The 22,165-nt window shown below is 42.1% G+C and overlaps 1 protein-coding gene and 1 long non-coding RNA gene across 7 annotated transcripts in view; one reads left to right on the plus strand and one right to left on the minus strand.

Annotated features, from left to right (window-relative positions):
- LOC126470377 (DNA fragmentation factor subunit beta) overlaps positions 1-1,059 on the minus strand; it is a 154,171-nt gene extending 153,112 nt beyond the window's left edge. The window contains exon 1 of one of the 4 annotated variants that reach the window (XM_050098207.1): positions 1,006-1,059. Coding sequence is in view for 1 of the 4 variants with exons in the window: in XM_050098204.1 (XP_049954161.1) it covers positions 96-114 (19 nt within the window). In the remaining 3 variants the exon portion in view is untranslated. Of the gene's footprint in view, positions 1-32; positions 428-816; positions 836-1,005 lie in introns of those variants that run through there. The other 3 variants (XM_050098204.1, XM_050098208.1, XM_050098206.1) reach the window with 3 other exon arrangements.
- Positions 1,060-1,135: 76 nt separating this feature from the next.
- Positions 1,136-13,634, plus strand: LOC126470379 (uncharacterized). Of its 3 annotated transcripts, none has more exons than XR_007586171.1 (4): positions 1,136-2,261; positions 9,760-10,524; positions 10,615-10,899; positions 11,048-13,634. It is a non-coding gene; the product is annotated as an uncharacterized LOC126470379 (long non-coding RNA). The 3 variants fall into 3 exon arrangements; XR_007586172.1 differs by lacking the exon at positions 1,136-2,261 and having other exon boundaries at positions 8,918-10,524; positions 11,048-11,245; positions 11,388-13,634; XR_007586170.1 differs by lacking the exon at positions 1,136-2,261 and having other exon boundaries at positions 8,918-10,524.
- Positions 13,635-22,165: the final 8,531 nt, after the last annotated feature.

Raw genomic sequence — 22,165 nt, forward strand, 5'->3', positions numbered from 1 at the left:
CTCCATATCACTGTCTGTTCACGCTACATTACCTACAGAAACTATTGGAAAATTTTGCGTGTCAATAACGCATTATATTTGACACTGCATCGTACCTAACGTCGCAAATACCATCTTATCACGACTACAGCTTTCTCACCAAACAAAGCTTTGTTAACCTTATGTCCTCATGCAAGTTTCTAGCTTCTACGGCATTTTTTATGACATCTATATTATCTCTCATCACTATAAGCGTCAAAATCCAAAACGTGCGGTCGCAACAATTTTGTTTTATTTTTCTTTTCCAAACATCGCAGATGCTCCTTTGCACAGATTACTGCGAAGTGTACACGCTGACGCGTTTTTTTCGAAGCAAGAAGTAAGAAATGGTCTTTGTGCTAACTGACTAAAATGACTAACATCTGATTCATTTCATTCATCACTGTCCGAGTGCTTGACGGCTATTTGTACCTTGGTAAAATTATAGACTTTCGTCAAACAACATTACTCTCCTAAGCATCGAAAACCGGGAAACAGAAGGTATTAAAATGTCTGCGTTTCACTATTATTATTACTATTATTATTATTACTGTTATTATTATTTAAGTAAGTTTTTCGTTAGTTCGATCCGAATTGGCCTATATATTACTATCTTTATTGTCCAATGGCTGTTAAGCGCCTTTTGCTTGCGAGTGAACGTTTTCATATTTGGTACCGATATAATCATGCGTGTACGTAAAATAAGCTCGATAAGCAGTATAGACGAGAAGCTTTTGGATTGTAATGCTAAGAATAAGTGCCGAATATTGGACATCTACATCGACTAGGAAGCGTTACCCGATCGAACTAGGGAGAGAGCATATAATATTTGTTTCCACAGGAAGTTTTGAACGTGATTGTATCTATACGCCACACATTGTGAAGAATTTCCTCCTATTAGTTGAATAGAATAATTGCAGTTCATTAATAGCAATTACATTTAGCCTCTAATGAAAATAAAGACGAGCTAATGGGACCATGAGTTACCATTTCTGCTTTGAAGAAGAGATTTCCATAAAATTTGCAATGGAATCCACTTTGGCGACTATCGATAATCAGACTACGCCAGTGACGAGGTATGATCTTTGACTTTAGTCTCTACCGTCGTGTATTAACTTTCACGTGTGCTCATGTTTACATGTTGTGTTTCTTCGTCTATAAAGTGAATTCTGTATCTAAAGTAGTGTCTTCTATATCTCCATCGAGAATAGAGAGCTATAATCCATAGTGGTGCCCTCGAATACGTTTTCGATCGCAATTATCCGTTTCGTTAAGCGCGTTGCAGTTACTCGTTACTGGCCAACAAACAATGGATCGCCCACGGTGTAGTGTTTAGGACCCTGCTTTTCATTCCTACATATTGGACTTTGACTGCGAAGCACAGGCAACGTCGACATTCCAAGTACCAGCTTGAATTGATTATGGATGTGCTAGCCATACCGGCCTTCATACAACGAATCTAACCTCGTCTGCTACACGAGAATTGATCTAACCTCGTCTGCGCCACAGCAGGATCCGCATACTACAGCTACAGTCCAGATGGCGGCTACCATGTTCCTTTTGTCGTCCCAGATCACGACAGTTGAAACAGGAATTCATACCACAACCTCTTGTCTCGACACATCTTGTTCACAACAGATGGACAATTATACCTGATTCGTGTTGCAGTGTTCCGTTTGGCTTTCCGACTTACCGCCTCGTCCTTCAGCGACCACGGTCGTTCTACCCGCGCCGGTAATTTTCTCATCCGCTCGTGCCGCGTCGTGGAACCTCGGGCGACACACCACATTCTCATCTCACTTAATATGGCACCATCAATCAAGATTTTGCATCATCCACCAGGGAGGTACCAGTGTAGCCATCTACAACGCAGCCTCCTCCACAGCATATGGAAGGTTAACTGTTGGCTATGCAACATGCTCCCACAGTCAGATTTCCCAAGCAGCCTCAACTACAAAAGGGAAATCCAAAGACTTGGTTCGCCCTTGTGGACGACCTTCTAGACTTGCATGGAATGCTGGATGATGATGCTCGGTTTATTTTCTTCGTTAGTCACCTACATGATCACACAGATCTTACCAGCAACCTACTATTGGGCCAACAGCACAGCTCAAATGTGCTACAGCAGGGCAAGAATCATTGAACACCTGTCATGTCCACCGGCAGCTGTACATCACAAAATCCACAAAGAACACCTCAGCACAAGATCGCAATCGCAGCTGTGGAGGCACCTATGGGAACAGGTAGGACCTGAAGTCATGCCTGACTTTGCGCTCTGGACATTATGGCTCGTTAAGCTACCACCTGAACTCCAAATGCAACTCCTCTCCCACTCCGCCGAGCCTTTGGACAGCAACTTTCGAATGGCATACAAGGTGTACAGAATTGTCAGGCAACTACTTCCAACAACAAATGCTCCAGCAGGTGCGAAAGTTGGTAGCAGCAGCACCATTACCCACACTGCACTGATGCACTAGGCTGGTAGAGTTCACGCAAGAGCCGACATGCCACAGCAAAGTAACTCACAGCCACCTAGCAACGGATGCCAGACACTTCCAGCTTCGGATTCCTGCACACTGACGAGTCATTCTGACTCACTGTCTGGGCAGAGAAGCAAACCACAGTGCAGTACAACAGATGACACAGTTGACAACTGCTTTCCCCCCACCTCTTTCAAACCCAGAATACCCACTCTGCTGGTTCCTCGTCACTTTTGGTAATGCAGCGAGAAACTGTCGCCCTCCCTGTGCTTGCAGAAACTCGATGCATACACTGATCTAGGCCCCATGGCTCGCCACACTCCTGCATGATGCCATTTTGGACTACAGTCATTGAATATGGCAGCCACAACATGCGTATGACTGTTTGTCTCGGCACAGTACAATAACATGAGTTTTCTCATGGACACTGGAGAGGACACCAGTGTCATCCCATCCTCTTGTGCGTTCACTCAGTTAATTCCTGTGAAACTTGCTCTCTGCACAGCTAACAGCTCACACATCAATGTTTGCACCACAGTGGAACTCTGGCTCCAGCTCTCGCTGCAGATGCAGTTCAATTGGACATTTGGCATTGCGGACATCGATAGCCCAGTTCCTGGTATTGACTAGCTAAAACACTTTGGTCTCTCTCTCAACCTGCAGACAGCATCACTGATTCATCATGCGACAAGAAGTCACATCCCAGGCTCCTTCAGCCCTTCTGCTGCTACATCTTCCTCGAGATCCGATCAGCTTCTCTTAGCTCTATCCGAGTGTTCAACGCTGATTGCTCACCTTACTAACTCATTGTTCAAGCTCACTACTCAATGCGCCGAGATCAACGCTGTATGCATGCACAATGCCAAGCTCACAAACCTTACCAATGACATATTGCAGAAAGTGGACTGTGCTCAACAGAGACTCAGCCGCTTTGCTGGTTCACAGCCAACACATACCACCAAAATGACCCCTGCAACTGCCACATCCCCTCTGGAGCCTCTGCTTCCATCAGCTAAGGTCAGTGCCATCCCTCCTCCAAGTGTTTTGCCTCCTTGTGTCAGCTCTTTGCGAGATGATAATTGTGTTCTTTCCTCGCATATTCAAGCTGCACAACTATGTACTGTCACTAACGATACTTGTCACAGGATAATGATGATGCCCATGCTTTACAAAGCATGATGCCTCACCCCACCAAAAAATTACATCATGCTAAAGTGGTTATTTATGAGCTTTTAGGTGTGGGCATTGTAAGTAGAGATGGGTCGAACTCGTTGATTCCCGTGAACTACTTCATTCATTTCACTCTTTTCCGTGAAGCGTTCAAATGAAGTAGTTCATTCATGAAGTACGGAAGCCTGGCGAAGTTGCCCAGTTCGCCGCTCAGCCGTGACTACGCTTGCTTCGCCTCGCTCGTACAATAAAGGGTCGTAGTACTTCATAATTTTACCAACAGATGGCCAACTATGTAGTAACGTGCACGCAACGTTTTACGCTCTTACAGCGTCTGAGCTAACTTAAATAGAGCGTGGTCGAAGGGGCCAAAGGAAAGATAAACAGAGAAGCCTGTCACATATAAAGAAGGTATTACATTTAATCTTGCTCGATATTTTCTCATGAAACGCCCAAAAAAGTCTTTATCAGCCAAGTGAAACATTATTTGTTGTATTCATGGACTGAAAAACTAGGGCTACCAACAAAATGCAGTCCAATTTCATGTTCCTTTTAAAATTTAATCAAAAATAGAGTGAGTATGTTTACCACTGTCACAAAGTCTATATATCTACGTTAAGTAATTATTCAGAAGTTTTCCTGTAGATTTTATTTTGTTGAGAATAATATAGCCCTCCAAATTCAAAACGTAAACTGTCACCTGTAGTAATTGGTATGATTTCAGGTAAAATCCCTCTTTCGGTGTTATTAACAAAACTTTTATTTTCATGTTGGCTGTGCGTGCTCACGCAGCCAGCCTCTTCGTTTGTATCTGTAATATTAATTTGTCTGAAAGCGCTGCTAACGGTAGGCTACCGGCAGACGCGAAGTATAACTGAACTGCACAAATAGTCACGGGTAATGGTGTCAGCACTGCAGAAAGCAGCTGACACTGCCTTCCCATCGCCCTTCACCTCCCCAACCCCTCGCAAACCTATAGTTTCCGACAAACGCCGCGCGATTCGTCGACAGGCAGTAGAGGGGGGACTGAAGTGAAGGGAGAATGAGTGATGTAACGCCGATGTAATGGGATGAGGGAGAGGGGAAGAGAGTGAGTGAACTTGAAGAAAGTGTGGAGTGTGTTATCTGTGAAGAGTTTGAAGTACCAGTTCATTGAAATTGAGTGGTTAGTTCACACTTCACTGGAGTGAAGCGTTCATTTGAACAACTCATTCACAAGCTCCCCATCACTAATTGTAAGCTCTTCAGACTGTAACTGGTCTGCTTATATCCAGCTTGTGCTTAAGAAGGATGGTTTGTTTCGGTTGTGTGGTGACTATCAGAAACTCAATGCCCTTATTGTTACGGACAATTACCTCATCCCACACATTCAGGACTTTGTCCAATAACTTAACAGGGTCTGAGCATTTAGTGTTCTTGACTGTCACAAAGCATAATACCAGATTCCTATGTTTGAAGATGACATCCCCAAAACAGCAATAATTACACTGTTTGGCTTCTTTGAATACTGCTTTATGCCTTATGGCCTGAGAAATGTGGATCAGATTTGGGAAAGGTTCATTGACTCTGTTTTATATGGCTTCAAATGGCTCGGAGCACTATGCGACTTAACTTCTGAGGTCATCAGTTGCCTAGAACTTAGAACTAATTAAACCTAACTAACCTAAGGACATCACACACATCCATGCCCGAGGCAGAATTCGAACCTGCGACCGTAGCGGTCGCTCGGTTCCAGACTGTAGTGCCCAGAACCGCACGGCCACTCTGGCCGGCTCTGTTTTATATATCTTGGCTTATTGCTACATCTATCTTGAGGACATTTCATTTACTCCACCTCTACCAAGGAGCATGAACAACATTTGACACAGGTCCTTAAAGCACTCGCTGACCATAGTGTGGAGATTAACGATGACAGATCACAATTGCACCACACTAGTGTTACCTTTCTTGGTCACACCGTCAGTGCTGAGGGAATCTGTCTGATGTCGGACCGCATTGCATTTGTCAGTGACCTGCCATTACCAGAGATCTACCAAGATCTGCTACTGTTCTTCAGAATGGTAATTTTTTGTGGCGGCATATGCCTCACACTGCTTCTTTCCAGGTCCTGTGGATGGATGCCTTGACAGGCAAGAACACTTCTGAGACATGGAAGATATGATGATCGGATGAAATGATTGAAGTGTTCAGTGCACTTAAGACTGCACTTTTGAACATTACCATCTTAACACTTCAATTGGTGCAGTTCTACAACAGCATGTTGGTGGTACAAAACAGTCCCTTTGGTTTCTCTAGACGAAACTCACTGCTTCTCAATGCAAGTCGTCAGCTTTCCACTGTGAATTACTCGCAGGTTACAAGGTCTTATGGTAAATCAGCGATGACACTGAAGGGCGTGAAGTTACGATTTTTGCATATCATAAACCGCTCACTGACATTCAGTGCATATGCGTGGCAGATAACATGGTTGTGGGTTATCTATCACGAGTGAATTCCATCACTTCTCCACTGGACTTGCATGAACTGGCCCATCTCCAAGTGGACGATGCAGGACTTCAAAATCTTCTACTGGACCTTAACTCGGCACTGACCTTTGTTTTCCACTGCTTTTCCCCTGCACACCCAGGCATCAAGGCTACATCTGCCTCATTATGGAATTTTTTTGTTTGATCCAGCATGAAGAGTAATTACTGCTTCACTGTTCATGCATTCATTCCATGTCAACAAAACAAGGTCAGCCAGCATACTCAACGTTCACTGGGTAAAGTCGACATACCATGCTCCTCGACATCGTGGGCTGCCTCCTCTCATCCAGGAGGTTCAGATATATCCTTTTTGCCACAGATCAGGTAACAATATAGGCAGAGGTCGTGCCTCTTTCAGACATGGTTTCTGATTCAGTTGTGTGTACTTTTGCTTCTGCCTGGATTTCACACTGTGGATGTCCTTCTTCCATCACTACCAATCAGGGATGCCAGTTCGACTCTCCACTCTTCGCCAGATTATGTACCTTGTGTGGTGTTTACTGTTTCCATACCACTGCATACCACCTGCAGAGCAGCGGACTAGTTGGACATTGGCACTGTACACTTAAAACAGCTATCATGTGCCAGGTGGCTTGTGGTCAGAGGCCTTGCTGTATGTCATACTCGTCAACTGCCCAGCTCATAATGACAATCGAAATGCCTCTCTCACTGATATCCTCTGTGGTGAGTTTCTAGTGCTACCTACAAAGTTCATCAAGGAAACTGGACTCCCATCTCGGGATGAGCTTCCTGCTCTAGTCAAGCATGCCCACTCACACATCACTACTGTACACACACAAGCCCTGCATCCTCACACACTGCCGAAAGTGTTCATGCATAGCGATATGGCACATTGTAACTTCATTATGCTACAAGATGCAGTGCAGGCAGCTGTCCATACTCCACTCTGCATAGGGTACTCAGCCGTGCAAGTAACACAATTGAAATCCTACTTAATGGGAAACATAAAGCCGTTTCTGTTAACAGGGTTAAATCAGCTTGGACACTGATGAGTACCCTTGTCTGAACACAGATTCAACTCTGGAGCACACACATCACCATGTTCTTGCTGCAAGCAATGACGATTCTATTCAATCTTCTGCCCCTTCCAGTGCACAACATGACCCTAGTGAGTAGTAGTGCAACAGGGACACCACCGTACTTTGCATTATTGCCAAATTTATTCAAGATTATGGCAGTAGGTGTGGCAGTGTCACAGTGATGTCATGGCAGGAAGTTAAAACTAACCCCACGCTCCTCCCCACCCCCATTTGGAAATTGACAGGAAAAGGACTCTGTCTCTGCTGTGCTGCAGGATCAGATGGATGTATGTCTTTATTTTGTATGCAGTGCGGTATATGGTTTATTTAAACTATTTGAGTTGCTATTGATTGAGCACTAGACAGCAGCTCCATCCAGTGTGTTCACCTTGAGGTCCAGAGGCCAACTGACCTAGTTCACAACACCACCACCAGAGGGCACTGATGACTTTCCTCTCTCCCCCTCCTGTGACGTAAACCAAAATGGCGGGAATTCGCTCAGTCTGTGTCTATCTGCTGGACTGGGAGGATATCACGACTGTTGGCTAATATTCCATGCACAAGGCAGTGTTCAAACAATTTGTTTAAGAATAATTCTTATTTATTTCTGAAATTGTAATACACCTCGAAATTGATGCTGTTGTTTTAAACCATTCAGACGATGTTAAACACTTGTGGTACTTTTTTTATTCTGATAGTGAAAGGAACCACATAGTTACACTGTCACAGATCATGTTAAACACACCTGAGAAACTTCCGTGTGTGATCTCCGTGCTCTCGGCCGCTCTACACAAGCCACCAGCAACTGCATGGTGGCCATGCTAAGCACATCCTGTTATGCTGGAAATACCCACAGCCTTCCTCATCCCTGGCGCACATTCATTCTTTGTGGCACACAGATACCCTTGTCACTGAACACGAACTGCCTCGTGAGTTATTAAATCTGGTGTTTAAGCAATGTGCGGAATATTTTCACACACTTATCTTGAAGATCTCACAGGAACACTCGTTCGACCTATACTTGAGTATTGCTCATCAGTGTGGGATCCGTACCAGATCGGTTTGATGGAGGAGATAGAGAAGATCCAAAGAAGAGCGGCGCGTTTCGTCACAGGGTTATTTGGTAACTGTGATAGCGTTACAGAGATGTTTAATAAACTCAAGTGGCAGACTCTGCAAGAGAGGCGCTCTGCGTCGCGGTGTAGCTTGCTCGCCAGGTTTCGAGAGGGTGCGTTTCTGGATGAGGTATCGAATATATTGCTTCCCCCTACTTATACCTCCTGAGGAGATCACGAATGTAAAATTAGAGAGATTAGAGCGCGCACGTAGGCTTTCAGACAGTCGTTCTTCCCGCGAACCATACGCGACTGGAACAGGAAAGGGAGGTAATGACAGTGGCACGTAAAGTGCCCTCCGCCACACACCGTTGGGTGGCTTGCGGAGTATAAATGTAGATGTAGATGTAGAACTAAATGTACCACTCCACAAGGAGAAAGAGAGCTTTACAGATGATGCAAGCTTATTTAAACAATTTGCATTGTAGTTATATGTTTTATTCCGAGGAATACCGTCAGACTTGAACATTGACTCTAAAAAGATCACAGCACACTTATGAATCCTCCCAGCCTTCCTCACTGAGTCACTTCAAGCGCTTTTGTGGGAAACATCACATCCTTCCTTTGTCCTTGAGCACAAGCTGCTTCAGGAGTTATTGAATCCAACTGAATATATCTTTAAATAAACTTTCAAAAAGATCGCTGCACAGTAGTTTGCCTCAGTTTTGCGATGTTTACCACCTCAATTGAACACAGACTCTAAAAAGATTGCGACACATTTGTGAAACCTCCCAGACTTCCTTCCTGAGACACTTATGCGCGCTTTTGTGGGAAACACCACATCATTCCCTTGTCCTCCAACACAAGCTGCTTCAGGAGATATTAAATCCAATTGAATGTGTGTTTAAATAAACTTTCAAAAAGATTGCTGCACAGTACTTTGCTTCAAGCTGTGTCATAAATAAATCGTCAAACAATTTGCTGGGATGACTTTCACAAATTGAATATACACCTGCACTGTAGGCAGTTTTAATTACAACTACAGATCGACACTTCTATGGAATGTTTCCATGTATAAACAAATTATATAAAGTGTTTGAAGCCTCAGTACATTTGCAAAAGATCGAAACTGGACTGAAATATTTGTGTGCATAAACAATTTGGGTAAATTATTTGACCTCTCAGTATATTTGCAAATGTTTCTTTAAACAATTTGTTTCAAATACACTCACACACAAATACTGCACTGTCTTCACAGATGCACGTGGAACAGAAATAGTGTGTGTAAAAAAAGGAATGCAAATACATTCGAAAATACATCATGCAGGAATATTGTTTATACATTGAAACTAAGATAAATAAGCGCAATTACACCATGTGAAAACTTTGGAGATGATCCTACATCATGTAAAATTTTTTGTTAAATACATTATCAAAGTAGTTTGCTACATGTGGCATGGTTGTAACCCAGGACTCGCGAAGTGGCATGTCTGTCGGCGGTTGCAGCTCGCCATGGAGTGAACCGGCGACTGGTAGCGGGGGACACTCCAACTGCATCAATGAGTGCATCCAGCATGAAGAACAGATCGGTGGAACGAGTTGGTATTTCCAGAACCCCACATTCAAAAGTGCGTGGAATCTGTGGCTGTCAGACCAGCATCAATTTGTTCTGCGTGCTCAGACCAGCATTCATCTCATCATCAGGTGGGGGGGGGGGGGGGGATGATGAACTCCTATTGGCTCCTGAAAATATTGTTCTGGGCTTTCCATCAACCACCCTTCCTGACTGGTTCCTGCCCTACCCCTTCCACACCCAGTCTCATTTTGCCAGTGTCAGTTGGCCAGTGCGGTTGCTCCTTAGTTGTGTGTGTCAGTTTGTTGAAAATGAAGCGTTCAGCAACATCGACTACCATCAGTGTGGGCAGAAAACGACATAGAATTGTAGAAGAAGAAGAAGAAGATGAAGAAGAAGAAGAATATGGATTGCCACATACGTAAATAATTTTGTTTGTTTGTAAATATATGGTTATTGTGTAGAAATCAGGAAAAAAAATTTAGTGTGTTAAAAAATTCTCATCGGTAATTCAGTTTCGTTTCCTTGTTTTACAATGCAACTCCAGGATTTTATCCTAGATTGCAAGGGGCAGATAGGAGGAGGAAGAGGGCGCTAGGCCACAGGGAACTCTCCCTGTTGAGGTCCAGCCTCCTTTGGAAAGCCTGCAACTAGAACTGCTATGTGAGTATTAAAAAATTTAATGGTGGTAGTAGAGTAATCTGTTTTCATATCGTTGGTTTATTTCTTATTTCATGCTTGTTCTTGTTATAGCTCACATGGTGAAAATGCTGCTTGAGCTGGAGGCAATGCTGGAAGCTGAAAAAATACACCACCCACACGCTGTCAAACAGCCTCCAGCAGCAAATACACAGCACCAACAGTCACATAAGTATAGAAAAAAAGAGATATTTGTGTAGTAGTAGCTCTGTAATTAAATGTTTCGTCTTGTTGCAGCGACAATTCTAGCGGGATTAGACCTCCTAGACAGGCAGCTGGAGGCTGTTCACCAACTGCAGCAGCAGTCTTCAACACCCAGTGAGACAGCAGAGCAGTTTTGTAAGTGAGAAAAAATAATTCTGCCTTTTGTAATTTGCATCTGTAGTATAGAATATTTTTCTTTTTCTCTAACAAATCTGTGTATATATATATATATATATATATATATATATATATATATATCTTTTTGCTGTTGTCATTGTTGTAGGTGAGATGGATCGGAGGCACCATATTAACCCTGACAAGGATGAGAAACCTGAATGGGTCAGGGAAATGGCTCTAGATGAAGAGCTGCAAAGGCAGGGTGACCTGGCCCTTTTAGAGGAGGATAGCTTCCCTGAAGGGGTGGTAGAGATACCTGATAATGCCAATGAAGTGTTCATGCTATAGACCCTGAGCGTGAAATGTAATTATTAACTCTACTTATATAACAATGCAGTCTGTATTCTTTCTTTTTTTTTCTTACAGCAGCAGCAAGCAATGTCTGGAACATTGTACTTAATTTTTTTCGTTATTCTCTCTCTTCTACACTGGCTACATCTGCACAGCTGCAGCAGAGCGTGATGTAGGTAGCAGTGGGGGCTAAACCTACCTAATCAAAGTGGCATCTGGTGAACCATGCTGCACTGGCAAAAACACAGCTAGTCGCCATGTGAGAGGCCACAGCCAACACCTTGTCTGCCACAGTCATCCCAGCACCGCATCTGTGGATTTAACAATAAGCTACCACCTGTCAGGTTAGTGGGTCAGGCCTACAGCAGCATCAGCATTGAAGCTGTTGCTACAGCCAGGCTGTTCCCACTGGCCTGACCCAATAGATCCTCCTCAGTCATGGCGGCCAGTGTGGCCGAGTGGTTCTAGGCACTACAGTCTGGAACCGCGTGACTGCCACATTCGCAGGTTCAAATCCTGCCTCAGGCATGGCTGTGTGTGATGTCCTTAGGTTAGTTAGGTTTAAGTAGTTCTAAGTTATAGGGGACTGATGAGCTCAGAAGTTAAGTCCCATAGTGCTCAGAGCCATTTTTTTAAGATGTTGTGGAGATGGTGAACACTACAGTAGAGTTTACAAAACCTATTTATGTGGGGATACGCATACAAGACCTATCAGAAAATGGTTCAAATGGCTCTGAGCACTATGGGACTTAACTTCTGAGATCCTCAGTCCCCTAGAACTTAGAACTACTGAAACCTAACTAACCTAAGGACATCACACATGCATGCCCGAGGCAGGACTCGAACCTGCAACAATAGCAGCAACGCGGTTCCGGACTGAAGCGCCTGGAACCGCTCAGCCACTCCGGCCGGCCAAGACCTATCCAAACTCCACATGTACCACTTTCGTTCTGAGTTGGCGAAAATCATTTTGCAGATCCTAAATTACTGTATATGGATACAGACAGCTTCATCTGCAGGGTGAAGAATTGTTATCCATATGAAGTAATGAGGTACCACAGTGATGAATTCGATGTGTCCTCATACATGTCCAATAATCGTTGTGGCATTCTTCCACAGAACAAGGTTATCAGCCGTATAAAAGACGAGGAGAATGGATAGCAAATTGTGGAGTTTGTAGGTCTGTGATAAAAAAGTGTAAGCAAATCGCACATTGGATGGTGCCACCTAGAGGTGGGCTAAGGGTGTGCATCAGATGGCATCGTGCACCCTCTCTGTCGAAGACTATTTGCAGTGCGTGTACATCAGTGTCTGCAGTGCATATGGTAAGGCAAACTAGTATTCTATCGAGAGGACTGTGCTGCAGTCTAAAATCGGCCTGTTGCCTCATATTGATAAAAGGGTCATTTGTGATGGGATTGAAACTTACCCATACTCACACTACTTGCTTCTCACTTGTAGCGAGAGAAGGGATGGGGGAGCAGTTCTGATTGAGTGAAAGAGAGAAAGAGTGAGAGAGAGAGCGCCGGCCGAAGTGGCCGTGCGGTTAAAGGCGCTGCAGTCTGGAACCGCAAGACCGCTACGGTCGCAGGTTCGAATCCTGCCTCGGGCATGGATGTTTGTGATGTCCTTAGGTTAGTTAGGTTTAACTAGTTCTAAGTTCTAGGGGACTAATGACCTCAGCAGTTGAGTCCCATAGTGCTCAGAGCCATTTGAACCATTTTTGAGAGAGAGAGCGAGTCTACAGAGTAGTAGTGTGACCCCTTTATCATAATGTAAGTGGTTGTGTGTGTATGTGTGTGTGTGTGTGTGGTGTAAATATTTATTTATTTATGTGTACTATATACATGTGCACACACCATGTATGGAAAAAAGCACAAAAAATGTATGTTTAGTGTGTGTGTGTGTGTGTGTGTATATATATATATATATATATATATATCTCACAGTCCCTTAGAATTTTTGTAAAATTTTTGGTAATTGGGCCGTGGAAATTAGTTTCTAGGTGTACACACTAAATCAAAATTATTGTAAAAGCTATGCTTCTGGGATTGTGGACTTTAGTTGTAGAAGTAAAAAAAGTATCTCCTTGTTAGTTTTTAGCATAGATTTGTATATTTGGAAATATTGTAAACATTCTCATCCAGTGCTGTTTGTAAAAACACTTGTAAATGTATTCTCAACCAGTATCACTGTTGTAGTATGTAAGTTAAAAGTGTCCCTGCATTGGAATATCAGAGTCAAACTGTACCTCAAGAACTATGTTGTACCTCAAGAACCATACTGTACCTGAAGAACTGTATTGTACCTTGAGAACTGAAATGTATCTCAAGAACTGTATTGTATCTCATGAACTGAATTGTATCTGTGTGAACTGAATAAATGAAAAAATCGTTACTGTACGTATTTGTTGTTGTTATTAAAAAAACTATCCCCTTTTGCATTGTGTGTATATGTAAGGGATGTGCATGACACAACTGAATTAGATTTTCTGAAGATGAGTGCTATTAAGGAGGTGAATTTTAGGATGACTGATAACAAAATGTATACACAATGGTTTCATGGGATTACACTTATCGTGCAGGATGAATTGGCTCATGGGAGAAGGAGGCACGTGACCATGTGTGCTTCCAAAGACATATACCAAACATGTCTAAAATTATACCTCATGCACTTGAAGAGAACCACAGACATAGTATCTGGGCAGAACTGTATACTGTCAAAGTGGAAACTATGAATACATACACATATTATGAGATAAAAATTCATTTATTTTTCATCCAACTTAAAACTAATTTTGCATTTTCATAAGCAGACCCAGCTACACTGTTTTCACTCATCTTCTTCTTGCATCGATGGATAGCAGGAAACCCATTTTGAATAGTAGTAAACTTGAAGATTCGACACATCCATGAGATCTTCTCCTTCCCCTTCACATAGATGATGGTGTCCATGTGATCGAATAATCGAAGCGACTTCACAGTATCTTTATAGGACATGCCAGGATCGTCCCAGTGAATCCCATGGTCGAAATGTGTTAACCGCTTTGCATTCTTCCATGTTTTAGCGCACTTCACATCCTTGAAAGACCTCAGTAAATACAGTGGTTGCTGAGAATGTCTCTATTATTCCAGCAACTTCTGTGTATGTTACAACTGCAACATCTTTAAATATGATCTGCCTACACTCACCATCATAGAAACCCTGAGCCTCTGCAATGGTGTTTACACTTTCAGATAACATTGTGGAATGCTCTGGGTATGACACAGCATCTTTTCGTTTATACAGGTCACTGCAGAACACTGGTGAGCAGGCAGTAGTTAATCACACTATCATGTAGAACTTGAACATATGCTGCAGTGTGTTCTGGGAAATTTGCTGAAGATTTAAATTCAATTTGTACATCTATAGCTCCAGGCTTAATTATCTCATTCTCTTTTGAGCAATGTATTACAATGATCGGTGATAGCTCCTTGAATTTCCTTGGACTGAGTAGACACCCTCCTTCTTCTTCAGCACTTTCATAGTAAGAAGCATGAAACCTCATATACATGTCATATGCTAGACTTTGTACATTGTCATCCACTGCAGGTGTAAATTGTCATTGGGGTAGAATTCTGAATTCATATAGACTTTGACATTAGTTAACTGGCAGTTGTAAACTACAGGGGAATCATTTGCTATATTCCCTCTTCTATCAGTCTGAAATGCAATTATGATGAATGTAGGAGTCTAGCTGCAAATAGGGTTTAATAGTTCATGCTTGTCTGCTTTCAGTTGGTAGTACTGGGTACTCGAAAACCTCTCAGGAGTGGAATGTTGGTGATAGATATGTATTGGAATTCAGAACTTCTAAAAGCTTCAAACGCTCCGTATCTGATACACTGATGTGAGGCATTTTCCACATTATCTTGCTGATTGTGATCATATTCTCCTCTAGAGCTCCTTGAATGTATGAGCTATTATCCATCGCACTCTGTACCAAAATGGATTCCTGTTTACCATTTACAATAATCTGCCTCATGTCCTCAAAGTAGAGATACAAATGCAGTAAATCGTTTGTACTCTACAACTGTTCTAACCACCAGATCGTCTATGAACCATCCTGCATTTTCTAAACCACTCAGATCTGTGGGTGATGCAAAGACATATGTTTTAAGGGTTAATGTTTTGCCAAAACTGTATGTACCATCGATCTCAGACTTGTTGAGTTTATAGCGCATCTCTTGAAACAGGAATGCTCAAGCATTATGTGTAATCTTGGATCCCACTGTAGCGCTGCCATAGGTTTTCTTGAATGATCCCTCCTAATATATGAAGTTTTTGCATGGAAGGATGTGCACGTTCCTGGTGGTGGATGACAATTCTAATTTCACCATTCTTGTTAAATGTGTTTGAAGCATAAGGTTTATGTGAGAAGTATTCCTGAGGTATAATTCGCTCATCATACTCTGCTGGACTGGTTATATTGAGTGAGAACTTCATTGCGAGGTTTCAAGCCAACTGATTTAAGAAACTCATATTTCGCACGTGTTATTATTTTGCAGTTCAGCAGTGAAATAACGTCCTGTGGATTGCGTGCACTGGTTGTGTACCGAATGCCATCCTGCCTTAGATGCAATTGCACAATGACTTCCTCACCATGAAGGTCAACAAGTTGATTATTCTGGTACACAATACGCAGCTCCAAATAGTTCAATGTCTGAACTGTCACTGGAAGGTATACTGCATTGGTGGAAGTCTCAACAATCTTATACCCTGTTGCAACAGAGAGGAAGAGTCTGTAAATAGCATGAATCAGACTGTCATTGAGATAGGAGTTCGTTGCAATGTTACACTCAACTCGGATTGTGCTGACAGGCAGTATGTCCACAGTCTGGCCTGACTTGTGAAATTTACTAGGATCCTTCTTCAAAACATATCCTTTTGTGAAACCCAGTAGGCGCCCTGCTGAACCTTTATGGTTTAAGTCAATCGTTGCATTCACATTCCATATTTCAGATTTCAGTGTATTGATGTTTGCACATATCTCAATACCTTTTTCAGACTGTTTTAAAACTTCATTTAAATTGACGATATCGTATGTACCAGGTTCTATTCCCACAATGTCTTTTTCACCATTAGTATCCAGATGCAGTTTGCTGTTATCCTCGGTGATATTTGGGATACTGTTATATGTCTCCAGTCCAGTCAATGCAGTACTCCATTCACCATTGCTCAAATCAATTGGTGGAAAGTAATTTGTATGTAATACAGATGATCGTTCTTTTAAAGACAAAGTGCATGACATTGCATCCAAACCTCAACTGATGAAGGAATGTTTGAAGCTCTTCCTCATATATATTCTTCTTCTTTGTAAAAGCAAGAGAAACATGATACATAGATGTCCATAGAGGTGTGTATTAAAGTCCTGATAGTGCCGAAATTTGTAGAACACATGTCTTCTGCGAGTGAAGTATTGTTGTATTTCTTTGTGCGGTCGAAGTAGTAGATGGTATTTGCATTTTTCATAAGATATGACAACCAGTGGGTGCTGGGACCTCCAGCAACATCTAAATTCACAATACCACATTCACCAGTTTTCCACATAGTCTTCAGTAATATACCCCACATAAAACACAGTGGAATCTTGAATTCTTTTCGAACAAACTTGAGTAGATCAGTATTTGTGAGTGCCAGTTTGGTAGGACAGCTAATGGGTTTTTGTTTTATTTGTGAATACACCAAGCTCTTTCCTGTACGATCTCAAGTATAGTCCTTTTCCGATGGCTGTGGCTTCCATCATGCAGTTATGTCTTCTTGCTTCTTCTAACTGCGCTTGGAATGTTTTGCGTGTCCTTCACTGTTCGAGTAATAGTTCCAGCACCACCAACAAGGTTCCCTACCTCTGAGGGAGCGGAGAGGGCTGGGATGAGGAATGTAAGAGAATCACCAGATATCTTAGGTATTGGTAGACCTTGAGGTGCTTTAACCAATCCTCCTCTTATTCCTGCTGCCTTCTGCTTCAGAGCGTTTATAGCTGCATACATTGCTGTCAGAATACAGTTCTTCTAACACCTTTCCTTCACATACTTCTTCTTCTTCTGTATGGCACAATGTGCGGCATTCATAACTCACTTGAAATTCGTCACTCCTAAATCCAACTTAATTTTTCGATGCATGGTTTTACCAATTACAAATGCTGCAATGCGTTGACCTATAGCAATATCCTTTCTTCTGCATATCGCCTTAGCCTTATCAGCCAAAACCCTGTCTGCAATGTGATGACATGGGAGATTTTTATTTGCAGCATGTGCAATATCGCGTTCCATACACGCTTTGTTGAGCAGATTAATCCCCTTGTCGCCTTGTGCCAAGCGTTTTTGAGGCTTTGTTCTGAGCCCACAGTAGTCATATCCTGGAATGTGTAATTCCACTGGCAGTTTGTCTAGAATACCACCACCTCCTCTAATGTGTCTCCTAGCACACATGTTATGCTTCTACGGTGGTTGTGGTCTGCACACCACATTATATAGCAAATCGTTAGTCTCAGTCCAACTGTTTTGTGTAGCAGGAAAACCAATCCATTTGACTAGCACTGTATTTCCTCGACATCTTATGACTCTCTCCATGAGAAACACATCCAGTTCTGAGCTTTCTGCATCTCTTCGGTTTTTGAAGCAACCTGCAATTTCTTCACCTTTACTATCCTTAAAGATATAAGTTCTAGGAGTAGTTCTTTGCACCTTGAAAACTGTAAATATCTCTGTGACCAGTTTGGGAGGTATTACTTCTCAAATGCTATCTTCCATTTTTAGATACATACCAAATCACCTGCATTAAATTTCTGTTTTTGTGGACCCAGCATTTTATTGTGATAGTATCCATGACTCCATTATCTCGAACATCAATTGGTCTCATTTTCATTGTGCTATCTTTGTTTCAGTTATACTGAATAATTATTTCTGGGAGGATATCTTTCCATTTGCATGAGCTGTAAAGATTAAAATGCTTCCACATTTCATCTATTATTCTTCTATTCAGATATCAGATGTGTGAATGGTGACTAGCAATGTATTCCATACCGCTGTATCATGGTCTTGTAATACATATTGTAAAACTCTCCATCGTGATCGTTTGGAGGTTGTCCAGGCATCAGTTCATCCCTGTCTGCAACAAACACTCAAACAATCCATGGAATTTCTCCCCGTTTTTGTTGTAACTGGTAATGCTAAGGTGAATTTGGAGTATTCATCAATAACCATTAAAATATATTTGAATCCATTATTCTTGTGTGAGCACTCCCTCATAGCTACAAGATCAGCCTACCATAAGCCATCCATACCTTTAACCGTAACATCTCTATGAGGGTATGTTTTGCATGCTGGTTTGTGTAGTTCTTGAACTACTGTTTCCATACTTATTCAGTGACACCTCTCTCTCTAAGCTTGAAGGTTATTAAAACAACCTCATTCGAATGAGCTGTATTATCTGCAGACATAGTCGATCTATTAGCTCATTGGGGTCGTCATAATATATGCATTTATTTTGCAGGATGCCATTTTCACTGCTTTATGCTCAATCTCAATACCATCACAGCTGCTGCTATTGGTTTTATAATGGTTATATATTTCTTGTTGCTCTGGCTTTTTGCGATCTTACATACATTGGTCAAATGTAGTATTTCAATGTACATTTCTCTATCATTAACTGAATAATTTATGTTTTTTTTCATGGGTCTTAGGAAAATAAGATTAATTAAGCCAGATGTTCTGTCAAACTGCCCATCACCAATCTGTATTGTGTCATCAGTTACATTTATAGACTGCATTCCCAGAATGTACAGTCTTCCCCTGCTGACGCCATATGTTCTATCTATCTGGCCAGGGGCGTAACAGATAACGAATTCGTCAATGTCAGCACTATCATTATTGTGTGGTTTTGTTTTAGCTGAGAGCTGCCTGAGAGATCCAGTAACACGCTTAAAGATCTCTCTCAGTGTTTGATGTCGATCCATATGCCCTATCCTTAGTAACATTAATTTCTCTCGAATGGCTTTCCACGCCTGAATGACTTTCTGCTTCGTTGGCATATAGAGGTTTTTATAAATCCACTCTTCTTCCTTTTATTATGTGGCTGCTCCCTCTTCTTGATAACAAGGACCTCTACATCTGTTTTCCCCTCAATAGCCTCAACCTTTTCAGTTAAGTCAGTTACTTTCATACTGATTTCATTAACTAACTCATTTGATGCGTCGATCTTTCTCAGAAGAGTCTGGTAATACGTCTCTGGCTCCCCACGCACACCTCCAACTTTATGCATGATAGCATGAATTTTCGCATCCATGTACAAGCAAATGTTCTGCCTGTGTACACCCATTCTCTAGGATTGAGAGCCAGACATGCGCGCGAATTTGTTTATGGTGCAGCGTATACTGATGCACTCACCCCTCTTACCAGGCTCTGTATCCAGAAACCCAAATTTCGCCTATACCCAGTTTTCTTGTTTTACCAATAACGAGAAATCCATACTGTGAATGTTCCAGCAATCAGCACATATCTTTACAAAATCATTGAACGACATGTCAGTCTTCATGTGCTTGATAAATGTGTTTTAAATTGAGATTGTCTTGTTTGAAGGCTATGATGAGGTTTGCATCATCCCTAACCAATTGTTTCGGGACTCTGGAATATGTTTCACTTAGAGAAAAATACATCAGCACCCATATGACGACCGCAACAAAAATATTCTCGAATTTGTACTTGGTTTTGCACAGCAACATCGTCAAATGGGAACACAGTGTTTGGCTTTACTTTTTCAGGTGGGGAATATCACTGCTTTCACTGAATGTCGTGTATGTAACGCCTTTTACACTGCGCAGTTACTTCTGTATTAGCTGACACTTAAGCTGAAACAGTGTTTTTGAAAATACACAAACATATTCAAATCGGACTCTGTCTGCATGTGTTAGTAGCGACATGAGAACATTAGGCTTACTACAGTAGGATGGACCTACAATAACTGCTCATATATTATTAGCAATAAAAATTCCATTCTTCTTCCTCTTCTTCTTCTTCAGGTCTCCTGTTGCATCTTCATGTGACCAGTCACCTACAACAAAGTCCTTGTGACGAGGATGTTTCACCCACTTCGCCATTATACCGACTATGTCAGGTACCAACAAGTTATCGGCATATATAGAAAGACACACTTGTAAGGATGGTAATAATATGTGTAGCCATACCTATGAAAAGTAACTGCATCATTCAGTTTGTCAGTTTAATAATAACTGGTGACAAGGTGTTTGAGGCAATTGCCCACAGCTTCATGATTATAGATGCAGCATTGAAAATAATGATATTAGTAAGTGTAATGCTTGAACTATAATGAGAGAGGTGTGAAATAAAACACAAACACAGTTTGAGATTATGTATACACATTATTTATTTAAATATCAGATGAAGTATTTCAAAAAAATCATCTGACTTTTTCTTTATCTTCTTAGTGCCTGTACAATATATCCCAAATAAAGCTTTTTGATATGCAGTAAATTTCACACATATCTCCTTCAAACCGATGGACACCTCACAATATTCTGGTTTTTCACATGCACATTTAACCTGTTTCTCTTTCTGCGTTCATGCTGAAACATAGGTACTGTTGCAAATCATCAACATGTGCACTGTGCACACGTAGAAAGTTTACAACATCATTGTATGCGGAGTCTATGCCTGGCATCCACCGTCTCATTGTCTCCAGTGCAAGGCTTAGTGTAGTACCCACTTCGTATAAATTCATAACTGAGGTGTGCCATAGACAAACACACTTGTCACCAATTTCACACATAGTGCAGAGTGTTCATACACTATTTTAATAAATATTGTCACACTAGTTAGGTGATTGTCCGGGGGGGGGGGGGGGGGGGGAGGTATGAGTTGGATAATGGTCTGTGTGGTCATCTGCTGATTGATGTATCTGCATGACATATTTCGTCAGTCGAGCTTAGAACTTAGAAGGCACTTTAACACCTATCGATGCGTTTTCAATTTCTACCCTCACATGCAAGCCTCATTCAAGATGTGCTTCTGTAAACACATTTACATGTTTTGTACCACTAGGAGTTAAGTTGTATGTAGAACTGAAGAGCGTGGGCACACCTGATACCTTCTTATACACAGCACCTGCACTCTGTCCCTACGCTAACGCAGGGATGTCCTGCTGGGATGGGTCATATCTCAGTGACCAGTACTTGTTTACAACCACCAGTAGCACCCTTCTCCAGTCGATATGTTGCTTAGGACCACCAGTAGCATTCAAGACATCAGGAACAGGCCGTGTATCATCATCACTCAAATCAATGAGTGGGACAGACAATAACAGCTTCTTGTCCAGACCACATGTCCTCATCACATAAATTGATGAGTGGGACAGACAATAACAGTTCCTTGTCCTGCTCCAGCAAGTGGGCTATGTGAGGAACCTTCTTATCCACAGAATCTGCACTCTCCCCCTCTGCTACCACAGGGATGTTCTGGTGGGATGGGTCATACGTCAGTGACTAGTACTGACCTCCATGTTGCAGTTGATTTGGACCACCAGTAGCATTCGAGACATCAGGAACAGCCAGGCATCCTCATCACCCAAATCAATGGGTGGGACAGACAATAACAGCTTCTTGTTCTGTTTCAGTATGTGGGCAATGTGCGTTACAAGATCATACATGGTCGCTACAGGTTCAGACATGCAAGAGGTTGTTGCTGCTGCAGGTCTAGAGGTCAGTGCAGGTCTCAACAAGATGGTGGCTGAGGTTGCTGTGGGTCTGGATGTGTCGGAAATCGACATGTTGTTTCTCGCCCCTGCAGAACTCGACATGTCGAAGCCTACCACTGAACAAGGAGGAGAAAGTGTCAAATACAGACCAAGGCAGGGAAAACAACCAATAACAACGCTAACT

The sequence above is a fragment of the Schistocerca serialis genome, chromosome 3, assembly GCF_023864345.2.
Source record: "Schistocerca serialis cubense isolate TAMUIC-IGC-003099 chromosome 3, iqSchSeri2.2, whole genome shotgun sequence".
Taxonomy (NCBI): Eukaryota; Metazoa; Arthropoda; class Insecta; order Orthoptera; family Acrididae; genus Schistocerca; species Schistocerca serialis.